Source organism: Megalopta genalis, chromosome 14 (genome assembly GCF_051020955.1).
Source record: "Megalopta genalis isolate 19385.01 chromosome 14, iyMegGena1_principal, whole genome shotgun sequence".
Lineage (NCBI taxonomy): Eukaryota > Metazoa > Arthropoda > Insecta > Hymenoptera > Halictidae > Megalopta > Megalopta genalis.
In genome coordinates, this window is record NC_135026.1 from 3,257,065 (window position 1) to 3,275,373 (window position 18,309).

The 18,309-nt window shown below is 40.2% G+C and overlaps 1 protein-coding gene across 7 annotated transcripts in view; it reads left to right on the forward strand.

Moving 5' to 3' along the window:
- Fas3 (fasciclin 3) overlaps nt 1-18,309 on the forward strand; it is a 626,467-nt gene that overhangs the window by 582,979 nt on the left and 25,179 nt on the right. For 4 of the 7 annotated variants that reach the window (XM_076526397.1, XM_076526399.1, XM_076526396.1 and 1 more), the window contains 7 exons: nt 4,501-4,827; nt 5,583-5,717; nt 5,800-5,988; nt 6,315-6,499; nt 10,677-10,818; nt 12,199-12,249; nt 15,089-15,202. In XM_076526397.1, the coding sequence (XP_076382512.1) occupies nt 4,501-4,827; nt 5,583-5,717; nt 5,800-5,988; nt 6,315-6,499; nt 10,677-10,818; nt 12,199-12,249; nt 15,089-15,202 (1,143 nt within the window). Of the gene's footprint in view, nt 1-1,290; nt 3,541-4,500; nt 4,828-5,582; nt 5,718-5,799; nt 5,989-6,314; nt 6,500-10,676; nt 10,819-12,198; nt 12,250-15,088; nt 15,203-18,309 lie in introns of those variants that run through there. The other 3 variants (XM_076526398.1, XM_076526400.1, XM_033479603.2) reach the window with 2 other exon arrangements.

Consider the following 18,309-nt stretch of genomic DNA (forward strand, 5'->3'; position numbering starts at 1 on the left):
AAATCTGGATTCTGAGTACCGAAAATACATGGTGCCTATTTTTAATAACAGCCTGCTAAACAATTGTGAACGTCTGTTTTTAATTCTAATTTTAAATATATAAAATATATAAGATATTCTGAAGTATTCTATAAAACATATAAGATGTTCTAAAATAGTATGAAGTACTATAAGACATTCTAAAATATATAAGATATTCTAAAATAGCCCAGGATACATAAAATATTATGAAATGTTATAAAATACTATAAAATATTCTAAAGCATTTTCTAAAATATATGTGTGTGTATAAGGTATTATAAAATATTATAAAATACTATAAAATATTATAAAATATTTTCTAAAGTGTCCTAAAATATATGAGGTACAAAATATCATATTACAAAGTACCATAAAATATTCTAAAATATATAATCTGCAATAAAATATTCTAAAACATAAAATATCACAAAGTACCATAAAATATTCTAAAATATTCTAAAATATATAAGATATAAAATATTATAAGACATATAAAATATTACAAAGTACCATAAAATATTCAAAAATATTCTAAAACACATAAGATGCAACAAAATATTATAAAATACATAAAATATTACAAAAAGTACCATAAAATATTCTAAAATATTCTAAAACACATACTAAGCGCAGAACTAAATTCCTACTCGAAGCAACAAAATAACATTCATCCCAATCAGATTATTACAAACAATTTCCGTGACGAGTCCGTGATCCCTAAAACATCACAAGGTGTTGATAAAAAAGAAGAGCGTTCATTTCGTACAGAAAGAATCATATTTTTTCTAGGGGGCGTTGCAAATTAATTGAATAATACTTAGCCGATGCACGGTGCTCGAGAAGTTACTTTCCGATGTTGTTGCTGAAAGCTCGACGCCGCGAACAACCCCCCCCCCCCCAACCCGGCCGCGGGTGATCCGGCGCCGGAGGGGGGGCCGCGCGGCCTTATAATGCGACCTGCGTGGGCGAGAATGCCGAACGCCGGTTTGACAATGCAGTTATTAATGGAAAACGTCGGTACACGTTCTCACCTTTTCCTCGCCCTACGGCCAAACGGTTGGGGGGAGGGGGGGCGTTGCGGTCGATACTTTCGAAGCTTTTTGCGCCACGAAACTTTTGTTCATTTACAGTACAAGCAGACTGCTCTCGCCGCCTGCCGGTTCTCGTTATCCATTACACATCACCGCGATTACGGAAAGTTCCGGGAAACCGGCTGAGTGGCCGAATGGGGGAGGGAGAGGGGGGGGGGAGAACCGAGCAAGGAAATTCTCACGAATTTTTCCTGTTTCTCTCGTTCAGGATTTCGACCGTTCTCGAACGATTTGTGGATAATCCGAGAGTGCAGCACACCCTAATCAATTTTTTAGTATGTTTTTATTCAATCTGTCGGGGATTTTCACGTCTGTTTTATATCTGATACAGGGGATGAAACGGAATTTTCGTCGAAACATTCGTTTACCGGAAATATATAACATTTAAAAAATAATTAGTCAGGATAAAATTAATAATTTAGGAGAGAAATAATGATAAAGTGTAAAGGTAATAATTTTGGGTAACAACAATAATTTAAAATAAATATAAGGGTACAATTTAAATACAACAAAATGCGGTAGAAAAATAATAACGTAGTATGAAAATAATAATTTCGTATAAAAGTAATAACACGGAATGAACAAAATAATAATTCAGTGTAAACATAATAATTCGATATCAGTTTAACAATTCTGTGTCAAATTAATAATTCATTATACAAATATTAACTCGGGGTGTAAATAATAATTTATTATAAAAATATCAACTCGGAGTGTAAATAATAATTGAGTACCAAATTAACAATTCTGTACCAAATTCATTATAATTCATTATAAAAATATCAACTCGGAGTGTAAATAATAATTCAGTACCAAACTAATAATTCAGTTTAAAAGATAACAACTCACCGTAAAAATAATAATTCAGTGTTAAATTAACAATTCAGTATAAAAATAACAACTAGGCGCAAAAATAACAATTCAAGTGCCGAATTCAAGTACAGTCCAATACAAAAATAACAGCTCATCATAAAAGTAACAAACAACCCCTTCAGAAAAAAACAACAAATCACGAAAGAATTTCTTCTCGAAAGAATTTTCCGAACAATTTTTTCCTTATTGGAAATATTTCAAAAATATTGAAATTTCCTAATTGCCATGGACGGCTGAACGTGGAAGCAACCCGGCGGAACGAAAGGAATGAGAGACACTGGCCGGGCGAGTTTCGTCGGCTGGCTCTCGCGGCGCGTGTCGGAACAAGGAAAATACAGGAACGGGACGATAGATGGCGACGATGGGGATAGGATCGGATAGGATTTAATCAACTTTCCTTTTTGTCTCATAAATCTTGCAGAAGAGGGAGCTGGCTACTCCCGTGACCCGGGAATCGTTTTTCGATCTCTACCATCGCGAGAGAATGTTCTCGCCGTTTAGGCCGGCACTTCCGAGGCTGTCGATTAAAATTTATTTGCGCGGCGCACGTTTCCCGCGATCCTTTCGAATATTGGCTCTCGAATATCTGCTGCGATGTCAAAGAAACTATCAAAATTGGAGTCGAACGATGTGGGATTTGTAACATTAATTATACTAAATGATAACCGTGTTTTACTTGAAAATGGTTCAGAAAATATTTTACGTCCTCGAAAGTGATTCCTCGGGAGATTTCAAGCCACTTTTTCCTTTGCAGAAATCTTCTCCGAGGCTCCGTTAACGAGTTATCAACGAAAAACACCGACCAATCGGCACACGCTGGCGCCACGCCCTCGAGTCCCGCGACCACTGCCGCGTCGTGCTCGCTACCGCGTCGCCTACTCGTACTGCACACGCGCTCCGATTGGTCTATGTTTCTTTCTCAATAACTCGTTAACGGAGCCTCGGAGAATATTTCCGCAAAGGAAAAAGTTGCTCGAAATCTCCCGAAGAATCATTTTCGAGGACCTAAAATATTTTTCTACTGTAAATAAATTCGCTTCAAAGAAATTTGTGTAAGAATGTATAATTAATTTCACTGCTGTTTAAAATTCATTTAAAATGTTGCCGCGTGTTATTGTCAATAACAAAGAGATCTTGTGATTTTTAATTGATACATTGGACTGCTAGCTAATTAAAGGATAGAACAAGCAAACAGTCGCTATTTTCTAAGAGAAAAAAATTCAAGATAATGCCGCGGGGGTCGGGACCGCAACAAGGCCGCATCTAATCGGCGATGCATACCATAAACATGTCATTATTGTGACCCGTGGAATGAGAAAAAACGCGCACTTAAACATGTCCCGCGAAAGCGGGGACTCGCTAAGCCCGTGACAAGAAGGTCGAGAGAATTATGAAGAATTATGAAAGTTCCCCGCTCCGTCTGGTAATTCAATTTCACCTCCCGCAAAGCGAGATTAACCCTAGGAAGACTAGGTCGGCCACCGCGGACTACCTTCCTGCGAGATATGAAAAACGTGATTCGGTACGGAACGTAAAGAATTCCGTGTTTTTCGAGGTAATTGATATATTGTCAGATTTCTAGCGTGTACGCCGCGAAGACCTTGCTTCTGAAACGAGAACGATTTTGAAAAATTCGTCAGTATTTTTACCTGAACGTTCTTGATAAACGAGAAGAAATTATTTAGTCAAATTTTGTTAGGGTAGAACCTCAATCGTTCGGATAATGGAACAGTTATTCAATAATGTTTAATCAGCTTTATTTTTGTACAATAGTCTATTTTTTTACCATCTTATATTTTTGTAAAATAGTATATTTTTTTGCAATTTTGTATTCGTGCAATAGTATATTTTTTATGATTTTATATTCGTACAATAGTATATTTTTTTACAATTTTATATTCGTACAATAGTATATTTTTTTACAATTTTATATTCGTATAATAGTATATTTTTTTACAATTTTATATTCGTACAATAGTATATTTTTTTACAATTTTATATTCATACAACAGTATATTTTTTTTGCAATTTTATACTTTTGTAAAGTAGTATATTTTTCTACAATTTTATATTTGTGCAACAGCATATTTTTCTACAATTTTATATTTTTGTACAAGAATATATCTTTTTACAATTTTATATTTTTGTACAATAGTATATTTTTCTACAATTTCATTTTTGTGCAAGAATATAATTATACAACAGTAATAATACGACAATAATATATTTATACACTGGTATATTTATAAAATAGCCTAACAATATAATATGATCAATATATATTATATTATAATATAATATAATCTGCTACATTTATTTTCAATATTTACACGGCACACCGCCATCAACAATTTTCCCATAAAAAATTAAAACAGTAAAAAACAATCCCCTAAATTTCTCTTGCATGTAAACCAGTGCATCGAAACGGGAATGGCCGAGACGTTCGCCCGACTTCCGTCGATCTAACGAAGTGTCGGAAACTTGTTTCTGAATCGGCTATTTACGTTTGTTTCAGCGTCAAAGTCGAATCTGGTCGTGGAGATTGAGCCGAAACAGCAGGTGGCGGTGCGGCTCGGCGAGAGTCTACAGATATTGTGCCGAGTCGGCAGACCATTGAAGGTATGCCGCGTCGAGATACCCGGCGAGGACGGCGGCATGGTGTTGAGTAAGGGCGAGCCGGCCGAGGACGGCATCATGTACCACGGTGCTGGCACCGAGCAGGGACAGTGCGGGGTCCACATCGAGAAGATCAAGGAGAGCAACGACGGCATTTTCAAGTGTACTCTGGCGGTCGTCGACAACCGGGCGGAGGCGTCCGCGTCCGTCAGGATCATCGTTGCAAGTCAGTGTTCGATAGATTCTAATCAGCAACTAATAAATCAACAATTAAAACTTGAATTTATCGACGAAGTTAACGACAATTTTATCGTCGATTATCGAAGCTTATGCTACACTGTTGCAAGTGAAAATTGGTTATTTAATAAGAGAGATAATTGAACGTCCTTGAAATATAGTGTAATTAGGAAGAATTTTTTAGAAATTGTTTAGTATAAATAGGAAGATTTTTTTTATATTATTTTTCTTGTTCGAGACAAAAGTTTGAAAAGAGTTTGAAATTAACAAAAATTAATGATACATTATATAATAATAAATATATAATTATATAAAATACATATTTTATTCATGCAGATTTGGATTAGATCTGGTTTAGTTATAAATTATGACTGAAAAAAATTTGATATCGAGTCTTCTAAAAAAATTAATAGATTGTTACTATTTTGTTCAGTTAGGTTCAATTAGCCTACTATATTATTGTTATTTTATTTACTCAGATTCAGGTTAGGTTTGGGTTAGGTCTATTAATAGATTGTTACTGTTTTGTTCAGTTAGGTTCAGTTAGCCTACTAAATTATTATTTTATTTACTGAGATCCAGATTAGGTTTGGGTTAGGTCTGAGTTAGGTCTGGGTTAGGTCTAAGTTAGGTTTGAGAAAAAAGAACAATTATATCATTGTTTCTTAATTCGTTTATATTTTTCTGAATAAATCGATGATCCTTGACCCAGTTCGGCCCTAATAACCTTGACCTAATTCGCAGAGCCACCAAACAACCCTGAGATCAACACGAACCCTGGCTACTACGGCAGAAATGTCTACAGAAAAGGCGAGAAATTGGAAGTGAGCTGCACCGCCTCCGGCGGAAGACCAGCGGCGGACGTACATCTGTTCCTCGGTGATTAATTTGTCGAATTTTTTTTTGTTATTATACGCGACCACATTCAAGTATCATTTCGTTTATCCTGGTCTCACATCAGATGACGAGCCAATCGGCAACGAGGAGAGACCGATGATCTACGATTCGGAGGTGCATGACAACTCGTTGGCAGTGCAGAACGCGTCGCGCAGCCTGGACTGGACCGACAACGGCAGGGTTCTGCGGTGCGCTGCCAGTCACGTCGCCCTTGACAAGCCTAAGGAGACCACTATGCAGTTGCAGGTGTACTGTAAGTATTCTGACGAATTAATTTGATTTTCTAGAAATATTTTTTTAAAATTATTAATATATTAAATAATATATATACTTATTAATATATAAATATTATATCAATTGATTTCATACGAATAGTATATTTATATTAACGAAACTTTATCGTACTATTTTTACTTGCAGAAAGATTTGAAACGCATTTATTTATAAATGACATTTGACGGCTGTGGTGAATTATTATGTCAACAATATAAGAATGACAGCTGAAGAACGAAATCAGATGGCTGCCGAAATGAATCGATCAAAGAAACAAAACATTAAGCGTGAATTATTCTTTCGCAGACCCTCCGCAGCCGCAGCCCACAATCGAGCGTTTCGGATACGTGATTGGGCGCAAGGGGATCGTGAACGTCACCATCTATGCGAACCCAAGACCCCGTTTCCTGTGGAGAGTGAACGACGAGAAGATCAACGAGGGTCGTCCCGACGAGAGCAACCGACTTGAGACCTCGACCGCTGTCGATCTGGTAAATTTGCCACGGTTTCATTAATTTCTTACATCGAACAATCATTATCTGTTCATTCAATTTCGTTCCTTCGTTTATTTGACATTGTATTCCATCGTACAGGGTGTTTCAGAGCTCAAGACACGCCCGAAACTTTCTCTGACAGTGCAGGATGATTCCTGAGGTGATTTGCAGCAACTTTCTCCTTTCCGAAAATGTTCTCCGAGGCCTCGTTCACGAGTTATCGGCGAAAAACGCGGACCAATCGTGGAACGAGTACTGCGACGTTCCGCCCGCAGGGTAGTGGGAGCGCGGCGCCGCAGCGGTCGAGTGGGCGGGGCCCGACGCCGCAGCGGTCGACTGCGCGTTTGATCTTCATTTTTCTTCGATAACTCGTAAACGAAGCCTTGTAGAAGATTTCCGCACAGGAGGAAGCTGCTCGGAAACACCTCGGGAATACAATGGCAGTTGTTTCGAGATACAATCGCGGTTCTGGGACACCCTGTGTACTATTTTCCGCACTCTATCGACTCCAGTGCCGCAGAAGTCAATCGCACGATGATTCAAATGAACTTCAACGTCGTCGTTTGCTTTTCAAAAATTGCTGGAAAAGCGCGAACGACTGTCGCGAATCCCCGAGTTCATACATTCGTTTATCGCGTTTCTGTAACGCAACGGCTCGTTCCAAGACCATTCCGAGCGTAGGCAAATAAAGAAACAGACGACGCGGCGTTGAACCGTGAAGGAGGACGAAAGTGCATCGGAATCCCGACTCGGCGGAACGTCGCTTTGGGAACGCGGCTCCGTCGGAACGTGCGGGCGCGCACGTCGACGGAAAAATGTTCCGTCCTCGAATCAAATTGCCAACTGCTTGGAAAGTCTAATGCGCCTTATCAATAAAACGTTTTATCGATTGTCTCGTTGAATCCCGGCCGGCGTGCCCCGACGAATTCCGCCGGTAACGGCTTCGGGTGGAGGGACGGGGAGGGGAGAGGAACCTCGCGGAGTCGGTTGACATCGAGCGTTAAGAGAAATCGCGGGCTGGCGCAACGATTTCCGATATCCCGTAACGGAACAGGAAACAGAATGTGTCGCAGCGAGATCTTTTGGGGCGGGGGGAGGGGGGAGGCTCGTTCGCGGCGGTCGAATGAACAGAACAATTGTTGGAAATGTGTGAAAGAATGATGTTGAAAAAAGCAACCGCAGAAGACCACATAAAGTAGGTTGAATCGAGGATAAACTTCATCAAACCTTGACAAACATGGTTTCAGTATTGTAGAATCAACAGAACAATTGTTGGACATGTGTGAAAGAATGATGGTGTAAAAAGAAATCACAGAAAACCATATAAAGTAGGTTAAATCGAGGACAAACTTCATCAAACCTTGACAAACATGGTTTCAGTATTGTAGAATGAACAGAACAATTGTTGGAAATGTGCGAAAGAATGATGGTGAAAATAGCAATCACAGAAAACCATATAAAGTAGGTTGAATCGAGGATAAACTTCATCAAACCTTGACAAACATGGTTTCAGTAGTGTAGAATGAACAGAACAATTGTTGGACATGTGTGAAAGAATGATGGTGTAAAAAGCAATCACAGAAAACCATATAAAGTAGGTTAAATCGAGGACAAACTTCATCAAACCTTGACAAACATGGTTTCAGTATTGTAGAATGAACAGAACAATTGTTGGAAATGTGTGAAAGAATGATGGTGAAAATAGCAATCACAGAAAACCATATAAAGTAGGTTAAATCGAGGACAAACTTCATCAAACCATGACAAACACGGCGTTATTATTGTATACAGTATAATTGTTGAAAATGTGTAAAAGAATGATGGTGAGAAGAGCAACCACAGAAAACCATGCAAAATGAGTCAAATGGGATTCAAACTGCATCAAACTTCGATAAACATAGCGATAGTATTGTAGAACAAACAGAATAATTATTGAAATTGTGTAAAAGAATGATGGTGAAAAAAATAACCACAGAAAGCCGCATAAAATGAGTCAAACACAAGACAAACTGCACCAAACCTTGACAAACATGGCTCCAGTACTGCAGAAAAAAAACAGCATAATTATTGAAAATGTGTATCAGAACAATGGTGAAAAGAGCAACAACAGAAAAGCACACAAAATAGGTCAAACATAATTCAAACTGCATCAAACCTCGATAAACAGGCGTCAACATTGCAGAACAAACAGCATAATTATTGAAAATGTGTATCAGAACAATGATAAAAAGAACAACAATGGAAAAACAAACAAAATGACTCAAACAGAGTACAAACTGCATCAAACCTCATCAAACATGGTTGCAGCAATATTAGACAAAATTCATTCTTCCAGCCAGGTCGAAACAATGAAATATAATTGTTCATTGGTTGTGAAAAAACCAAGGTAAAAAAGAACTGCATCAAACCTCAACAAACACGTCTCTAACAACGTTAAATAAAAATTTGATTCTACCATCAAGTTCGAAACAATGAAACATATACACACAAATTCCAACGTTGAAATCCTCTCGAAAATGAACTAAAGACTCAGTAATTGGGTACCCCGCGCACAGTAACCGGCTCCACTATCCTATACGTTGGAAACCCGGTAAGGGCGTATCCGAGCATTTGATCCCGAGGCCTTTGCTGTTTGTTCGCCGGATGGCGGCACAGCTTAACAACATCGCCGCGGATGAAACAACCGAAACCGTGCATTCGAGGTCGCTCGCCTAGGACCCGGAATGAATGGCTTTTGCAGTCGTCGATGCCGACTGCAAAATCGCGGTGCCCTGGCGCGCTAACGGCGGCGTGCCGGGTGTGTGCAGGCGTTTCAACGTGCGCGGAGCAGCTTTCAATGAAAACGCAATTACGGTGATCGGAACGGTTGCGTGTCCTTTTGTAACGGTCGACGACGATTTGTCTTGTGCCAGCCATTTGCCGCGCGAAAAACGTTGTTGATCTTCGCGAGCTCGCGTTGCCGGTAAACGGCAACGACACAATTGCGAAGAGGAGGGGGGGGAGTCAACCGGGTTTTGTTTCCTTCGGTTTGTCGCGCGCGGCGACAGTGAGCAATAGCGAGACCTTTTTCGATGTGAAGGGGGGGGGGGGGGGGAGATCGCGACATCGAGCGCGGACACTTCGCCTGTCCGCGATTGTTCGATTTTTGGCCGGCAGATTCTTTTGTGTCGCTGTGCACGACCGGAGGAAGCTAGACGATACGAGAGCTCGGTGATCGCAGTCGTTGGAACGCGTTTGAATTTCCAGCCCGAAAATTTTGATAATATACGTATGAAATATTGAATCTTAATTTTTAAAGTTACTATATAAAAATTAATACGACTTCGATTTACATGATTTCTTGTTAGGCATAAACAGTATGAATGATTACAATTTTTCCTTGCTGTGATAATTAATGTTAGTGAAAGGAATTTGTTTTGAATTAATAATCGTTGTCGATGGACAGAATTTTTTTTGCTTATTCGTAACCGTTGGATTGATATAGGAGTAATTGTAATTGGAAGATGATATTTGATATAAATACGTTATTTTATGAGAATTATGATGGGTGAGAAAGTAAATAAATGTAATGAATGTAATGGAATGTAAATCTGAGGGTGAACAATTGTTTGAAAATTTTGTCTGTTGGGCTCTGTTTGACTTTGTTTGTCGCTGTTTGTCTTTGTTTGACTTTGTTTGACTCGGTTTGACTCTGTTTAATAGGGAAAGTAAATCTGAGGATGAAAAATTGTTTGAAGATTGTGTCCGTTTGTCTCCATTTGTTTCTGTTTGATTCTGGTTTGACTCTGTTTGACTGTGTTTGTCTCTGCTTGACAGGAAACGTAAATCTGAGGATGAAAAATTGTTTGAAGATTTCACCAGTTTGTCTCTGTTTGTTCCTGTTTGACTCTGTTTGACTCTGATTGACTCTGTTTTACCCTGTTTATCTCTGTTCGACAAGAAAAGTAAATCTGATGATAAAAAGTGTTTGATAATTTTATAAGTTTGTCCCTGTTTGTCTCTGTTTGATTCTGTTTGACTCTGATTGACTTTGTTTGACCTTATTTGACTCTGTCTCAGTTTGTACCAAATTTATCAACCATCTAGAATATTCTCACATCAGAATACACATTCTACCGGATCGTCATTAAGCCGCAGAATTTCCTTCAAATAATTTACACGTTTATCGTTCCAGGGAAGAGGAGCGTGGAGCGTGATCCTCACTATCGACAGCGTTCAGAAATCCGACACAGAGAAGGCGTACGTCCTGGAAGCTCGTAACGACGAGGGAGCTTACGAATACAGTATCGTTTTATCAACCTCCACAGAACCCGCAGGTAAACCATCGAAACAACCGTTGCGATGATCAATCATCCCGAATCATTTCACCCACATCTCGCAATTCGTCTAGCGTGACAATAGATTTTCTTATGCTGGCAAAAAGAACAGAAAAATTGCAACCCTGAGAATATCGATAATTATTTTGTTTTCTCAGATAAAATAATTTTTTTTTAAATGTACCCTTGCGAAAATAGTCTCAAAAAATTTACTTCTATTAAAATAATTCTATGGCCTCGTGAATTCGAGAGGGATTATTTATTTATTTATTTTAACACAGAAAAATTTCTATAAAATAAAAATTTCTATAAATTTCTACAAAAATTCCAGCTGATCGTGTGAAAGATTTAGCGATCGAGAAAATGATGCACGGTGCTCTGATTCTGGTCTGTTAATTATTCCGTCGATTGTTTAATCACCGGCAACGATTTAATGCCGGAAAATCGGCGGATCGCGATGAAAAACGTTCGAAAATCACTGGTAGAGCTGTCGATCATGCTGTTAGCACACGCACTCCATATACATATATGTATACATATATTCGTCACTTCTCGTCTCGTCCAGCCGAGCATACTCACTCGCTGTCTATCGATCTACGTCACGTTCATTGTCACCTTCACGTACTGTCAGCCATCATTACACACCTTCGGTCTCGCCCGAAAATATCAATTAGAATATCTGTTTTCTTATTCGATTGTTTTCTCTCTCTCTCTCTCTCTCTCTCTCTCTCTCTCTCTTTCTTTCTTTCTTTCCTGTGTCATTGTCTCTGTTCTTTGTGTACATAGATGGTTCAGAAGACGATCGGTGCAGGTCCAATTTACCTTGACAATTAATGCAAACGCATCTTTATCATAGAATCCTTCTAAATAAGTAAATAAATAAATACATAAATAAATACATAAATAATCAAATAAATACATAAATCAATAAATCGATAGATAAATACCTAAATAAATACATAAATATATAAACAAATACATGAATAAATAAATAAGTAAACAAATAAATAACTAAGTAAATAAATAAATGTATAAATAAATAAGTATATAAATAAATAAGTAAATATATAAGTAAATAAATGAGTAAATAAATAAATAAATAAATGATGAATAGAACAGATTTTCAGAACAATTCGATCAGATATAATTAAATATTAATTCTCCTTTCATTTAATTGGAATTCTTTTTATTCAATTAAATTGCGCTTTCGCATTGCCGGTGGCACCGCGGTCATTCCTTTCGCTATCAATTCGCGAAATTCTTGTTCGTCTCAATTTTAAGAACAATGGACCTGACGCCGGCCGGTTTCCGAGCCGCCCGTATGTACTTTCGATGTATCTTCTAACGAATATCGATCCTTCACCGCATGCACTCACACAGGGGCGTTGAGTCACTTCTATGGTAAGCTCTCCGAACACATGCACGCACTAGGTAATGTCATTCTTTCAAATTATTATACGTAAGTAGACGACGCTGCTGGCCCCTGCGCCGAGTTCCAACCAAGATTGTATCGCGAACGAACAGTTGCCGCTTTGAGAAGCCGTAAACAACGGTTTATTGAATAATGGAAACATTTAGGATATCTTTTTACGTTTGCGCTGCCCTCTACTCTGCCGAACCGCTCGCCAGTGACGTCAAGAAAAAAAAGTGTCCCGGGGGGTTCCTGAGGTTATTTGGAGCAACTTCTTCCTTTACGAAAAATTTCCCCAAGGCTCCGTTTACGAGTTATTAGCGAACAAACACGGACCAATGAGACGCGAGACCGGCTTGCGCGCGGCGGCCCAGCCAATGAGCGGAAGCAGGCTGTGCGCACTCGTTGGCTGGGCCGCCGCGCGGCAGCCGGGCTCGCGTCTCATTGGTCAATGTTCGTTCGCTAATAACTCGTAAACGAAGCCTCGGAGAAAATTTTCGCAAAGGAAAAAGTTGCTCCAAATGATATCGGGAACCCGATTCCGGATCGCGAGACATTTTCGGGACACCTTGTACACAGAATTTTCGCCAGCGGTCCGCGAGGTTTTACAAGCGAAACGAGAACCGCCGCGGATCTATAGCGTGATCGGGATCGAGATATGTCTCAATGGATCCCGCTTGAATGGAACTCCGCGCCGCGGCGCACGCGTCCCGTATATGTGTGTACATACATACATACATATATATGTATATAGAAAGATATATGTACATAGATACATAGATATACGATATAGATATACGTGTATGCGTGTAACGTTACAATTTTGATCGGTGTGAACCGTGACCGCCGGATGCCGCATCCCCGTATTTCCGATCCGGCGCGAATAGATTTCTGTTCGATTGCTTCTCTATAAATTAACGCTTTCGCCGGTGCTGAACACAAACACAGGCACACACCCGCGCACGGCTCGCATCGGCCAGCACACGTACACACGTTCGCCGTACGCTCGTTTCTTTGCGCACACCTCTCTTTTTTCGCCTAAATATTAGCTCGGCCGCGTTTCAATCGGCGAACGCGGAGAGAAAGCTTTTGAATGCCTGTTCGAAGCCGTTTTCCCGAGACGCGAACACGCCGGCTGAAAGGACGGCGGAGGGGGGGGAGGGGTAGAAAGGCGTCGCTCGGTTCACGTTGGTGCGAGTTTTCGCGAACCGCGACATAAACGTTGCATCTCGGCATCGCAGATCTTTTTTCTCAACAGATCGGAAGATTTTCTTCGAACAATTTGGGAATATCGTTGCGCTGGCTCCATTGTTTAAACAATGAAATGATTGATTGAATGAATAAATAAAATAAACAAGGGGCTAGATTTCTCGTGGCGCAGTATCGTTGCACGGTTTTTAGTTCGCAGGAAAATCTGCGGTGTAAATTTGATACAGAATCTCGTGGTTTTAATAATTATTTTATTTCTTAATAATTATTCGAAAGTAATTTTCCCAGCGAAAAGTGTGACAGTGGAAAATATTCGAAATTCTTCTCAAACGACGTCGTGAATTCGGAATTTTATTTTATTTTATTTTTTTAATTTTATTTTAGGCAGCCACGAGCGTCGCCGGCAAGAGAATACAGTGTTGCCATTTAATCGTGTCCGCGAAGCACCGAATAATACATTGAAACGTTCCACTGTGAAATCAAAAGCTGAACAAATAATCGAAAGCGTTGCAAACGTTCGTGCAAATTAGCCTGATTTTTTTCAAAACTTATCGCTTAACTAATTAACAAACAAATTTACAATAATTATTCGCCAACGATTAATTCCGATGAGATTCGAACGCGTCGCGCAGCACGGCGTTCGAAAAAGCGACGCGTCGAAATTTCGCCGACAAATCACCGAGATAGAACAACAATCAGAAATTTTACAATACAACAATTATTTCGCGTCCGCGCCGTCGAGAACCGAACGGCGTCACGGCCACGCCGACGCGTTTCCGTCGGAAGCGCGCGACGAAAAAAAAATTGTTTGCGCTCGCAGCTCTCCGTTCGACGTTTCGCAAGACCGTGTGGAACATGAACGAAAGAAAAGCGCAATTATTTCGGAAACGAGACCCCCCGCCGCGTTGGCTCGCCATTGTCCCTTCGAAGTTTCGAAGCTTCGGCTGGGCTTACACTGTCCGTCGATCACCGGGAATTCGGCTCGTATCCAATTGAATATCGACGCATGGTGTTCAAGATATTTTTCAATTCTCCATATGCGTCCGTTTGTGCGAGTTTCGTGTTTGGACACGGGACGCGTCGACGCGCTCGAACGGAACCTGTCGGCTCTGTACAGAGTGTTCTTGTTGTCCTGCACATTCGGATATCTTCGTATTTTTTTTTATCCACACGAATCATAATATTCCTAGCTAGGAGCCGAACAAGTTTGCTCTGATACATTTTTCTCGTACCGGCAAAAATAACGAAGATATTTGAAAAGAGACACTCTATATATCACGTGGAACGTTCCGGGAGGATTTTGATCCGGCAACGTAGCGATCAGTCGTTTAGCGAGAGCATTAGCGTCGTGCGGGAAATCTCAGGCAGGGTTCGCAGGGAAATAAGTCAGATCTGGATGAGTCGGGATGGCGACGCGTGCGCTGCGAGCCTCGCACAGCGGCGCGTGAGTCACCATTCTCACTCCAATGTAGTCAGAGCCGGCCTCGGAGGAGTGGGGATGGCGACGCGTGCGCCGCGAGCCCCGCACAGCGGCGCGTGAGTCACCATCCCCACTCCAACGTAGTCAGATCCGACTGATTTCTCTGGGAACGCTGGTCTCGGGCGATGATCGGAACGGGAACGACTAAATGTCCGTTTACGAAATTTCAGGCGTTGATTTAGACGCTGGTTCCATCATCGGAATCGTCGTCGGGGCTCTGCTGCTGATTCTCGCCGCTTTCCTCTTCATCTTTGCCCGCATAACCGGCCGCTGGTGCTTCGCAGGTGAGTACTTCGTTCTGATTTCACTGTTCATATTATTCAGTCACGTGCTCCTTTCCCCACCTACGGCGATTTCTCGTGTACCTTCGTTGCTTTCCGTGGATGCAACGAACGACAAGTCTGCCGAAAAGATTTTTCCGGACGAAAATTTCTGAAGAATTGTCAAAAAGTATTGCAAAGGATTTCCGTAAATAAAAAAAATAGAAGAAAAATATTCACGTAGAATTGTCGAAAAGATTTGCGAATAATTGTCGGATAAATTATTCCGTTGAGAATTGTCGGGAAAGCGATGGATTTCTGGATTCTCTTTTTCAGCGAGGTTTCACACTCTGTGAGCTGACAAGGAGAAACGGTGTAGTTCATTTATTGTCGATGTGCAAGAGGACAAAGCGTACAGTTCGCAGATTGATTGTTCATTTTGATTTCTGTCGCTTACGTTTGTCGATACGATGTTCGAGCACGGGTCAATGTCAAGTCGTACACGATGCCCTCGATTGTGTCCTAAGTGGAGCTACATGCGAGAACGTTTTCGCTTTCGTTTGATTGTCACGATGTTCAATATTCACCGATTTTGTTTTCACCAAACGAGATTCGATTGTTTTGTTTCCGATGCTCGAGATGCTCCACGATGTCTTTTTATTTTTACTGTTCGATTTTTGCAGAGCTTCGGTTTAGAGAGACACTGTATTCCCTCTCTATTGTCACGTTTCGACAAAGCCCCTTCAATTTTCCGGGTCAGATTTGTTAACATATAATTGCCAGATTTTTCCAGGAATGATTTTTCAAGTCAGATTTATTAAAAGATAATTGCCAGATTTTTCCAGAAACGATTTTCGAAGTCAGATTTGCTAAAACATAATTGCCAGAGTTTTGGGAAAACAATTTTCCGAGTCAGATTTGTTAAAACAATAATTGCCAGATTTTTCCAGAAACGATTTTCCAAGTCAGATTTGTTGAAACATAATTGTCAGATTTTTGGAAAAACAATTTCCCGAGTCAGATTTTTCCATGCAGGTATTTATTTTTCACATAGTCCACGAATCTCAATTCTTCTACCATCTTAAAAAGATTACAAAAATATAATAAAAAAATTTCTTTGAAAGTAGCGCGACGATAGAGAGGGAATGCCTTAAAAGTTCCCATCGAGACGAAAAATATCCTCGGAAAATTTCCAGTATAAGCGGGAAATTCAAAAAATCCTGTGCATCGAGTGAATCAACGAAAAGAAAAAAAGAAAAGAACAAACCAAAACAAAGAAAATATATGCGCGTGCGATGGGTATTGTTCTCTAGGTCCACGCGATCCCCCGCAGCTGCCACACTATCTTAATATTTATTTGATATCTATCTATCTATCTACAGTAATATAATTATATATATATTTACATATATATTTGTATGTATACAAATGTCTTGTGTGTTGTGCCGCTACCGATAGGACAGCATGCAAGTCGGGCCAAGTAAAGAGTAAGGAGAAACATCAACAATTACCTTGCGATTCCGTACTCTAGGCATGACACTGTCCAGGGGTAAGTCACCTCAGGCAGCAAAAACAAAACCAGCAACCAACCCCCACCCTTTATCTGCAAGGTACTGCTCGCTCCTCCCCTCTCGTTCATCATCAGCTCGTCTCTCTGCTAGCCATCACTTCTTTTCTCCAACGACCATTTTTATCGGACTCCTCTTGTCGGCCCAGTTCATCGACGGGAAACCACTTAATCACTGCACAGACACCCTGGGCTCTCTGTCCTTTGACTCTCGGAAGACGGACCTTTTCGAACGCTTCCTGCTACGACCCGATAACATCTCACGATTATCAATTCTTACGGTTTTCTCTTTTTGGTACTGCTTCGACTTTCGTTCTTTTTATTTTTACCGGGGGAAATCGTTTTCCGTCCTCGAGCTTTCCGACGAAGATTTTTCCCAGCGGGAGTTTTCCAAGTGAATCGGTTTTCCAAGTATTCAGAATTTCCTGAACGGAGTTTTCCTAGTTAGATTTTTCTAAGTGGAAACTGTTTTCCGAATTTTCTGAACGAAGTTTTCCGAGTCAGACTTTTCTAACTAGAAACTGTTTTCCGTGTTAGAATTATCTGAACGGAGTTTTCCGTGTCAGACTTTTCTAACTGGAAACTGTTTTCCAGGTCAGAATTATCTGAACACAATTTTCTTAATCAGACTTTTCTAATTGGGCAATGTTGTCCAATGCAGAACTTATGGAACACAATTTTCCGAGTCAGACTTTTCTAAATGGAAACTGGTTTTCCAATGCAGAACTTTCTGAACACAATTTTTCGAGTCAAACTTTTCTAAATGTAAACTGTTTTCCCTTTCAGAACATTCTTGACACAGTTTTTTTAATCAGATTTTTCTAAATGAAAACTGTTTTCCTTTCAAAACTTTCTGAACACAATGTTCTTAATCAGATTTTCCTAAATGAGAACTGTGTTCCCTTTCAGAACTTTCTGAACACAATTTTCTTAATTAGACTTTTCTAAATAAAAACTGTTTTCCCTTTCAGAACTTTGTGAACACAATTTTCTTAATCAGACTTTTCTAAATGAGAACTGTGTTCCCTTTCAGAACCTTCTGAACACAATTTTCTTAATCAGACCTTTCTAAGTGAAAACTGTTTTCCCTTTCAGAACTTTCTGGACTCAATTTTCCAAGTCAGTCTTTTCCAACAAAATTTTTCTCTTTCCTACCACATAATTACGACTCCACACTTTCACAAATTTTGACTCACCATCGTCTCGAAAAAAGAAAAAAAAATGGATCGAACATAAGCGTCCAGCGGGTCGAAAAGGACCCACCATTCGAGGGTCAGCGGCGGTCGGCCGCCGGACAAGTAGCCACGATTACCCGATCGTCCCGCAAATGTAAACGAAGCGTATCGATTGTTCCATCTCTGAAATTCCGTCAGCGAATTCCCGCGGAACGCATCAGGGGCGCTAGTCGAGCAGGTAGGGGCGCAAGGTAAAAAATAAAACTGGTTAAATACAAAACGAGTGATTTCGCTTGTGTCTGGGCAAACACGGGTCCATCGGACGGATAATGTTTGCGTTGCATTTAAAAGCCGACGCGAATAAACCGCGTAGGCCGATGTATTCAAAG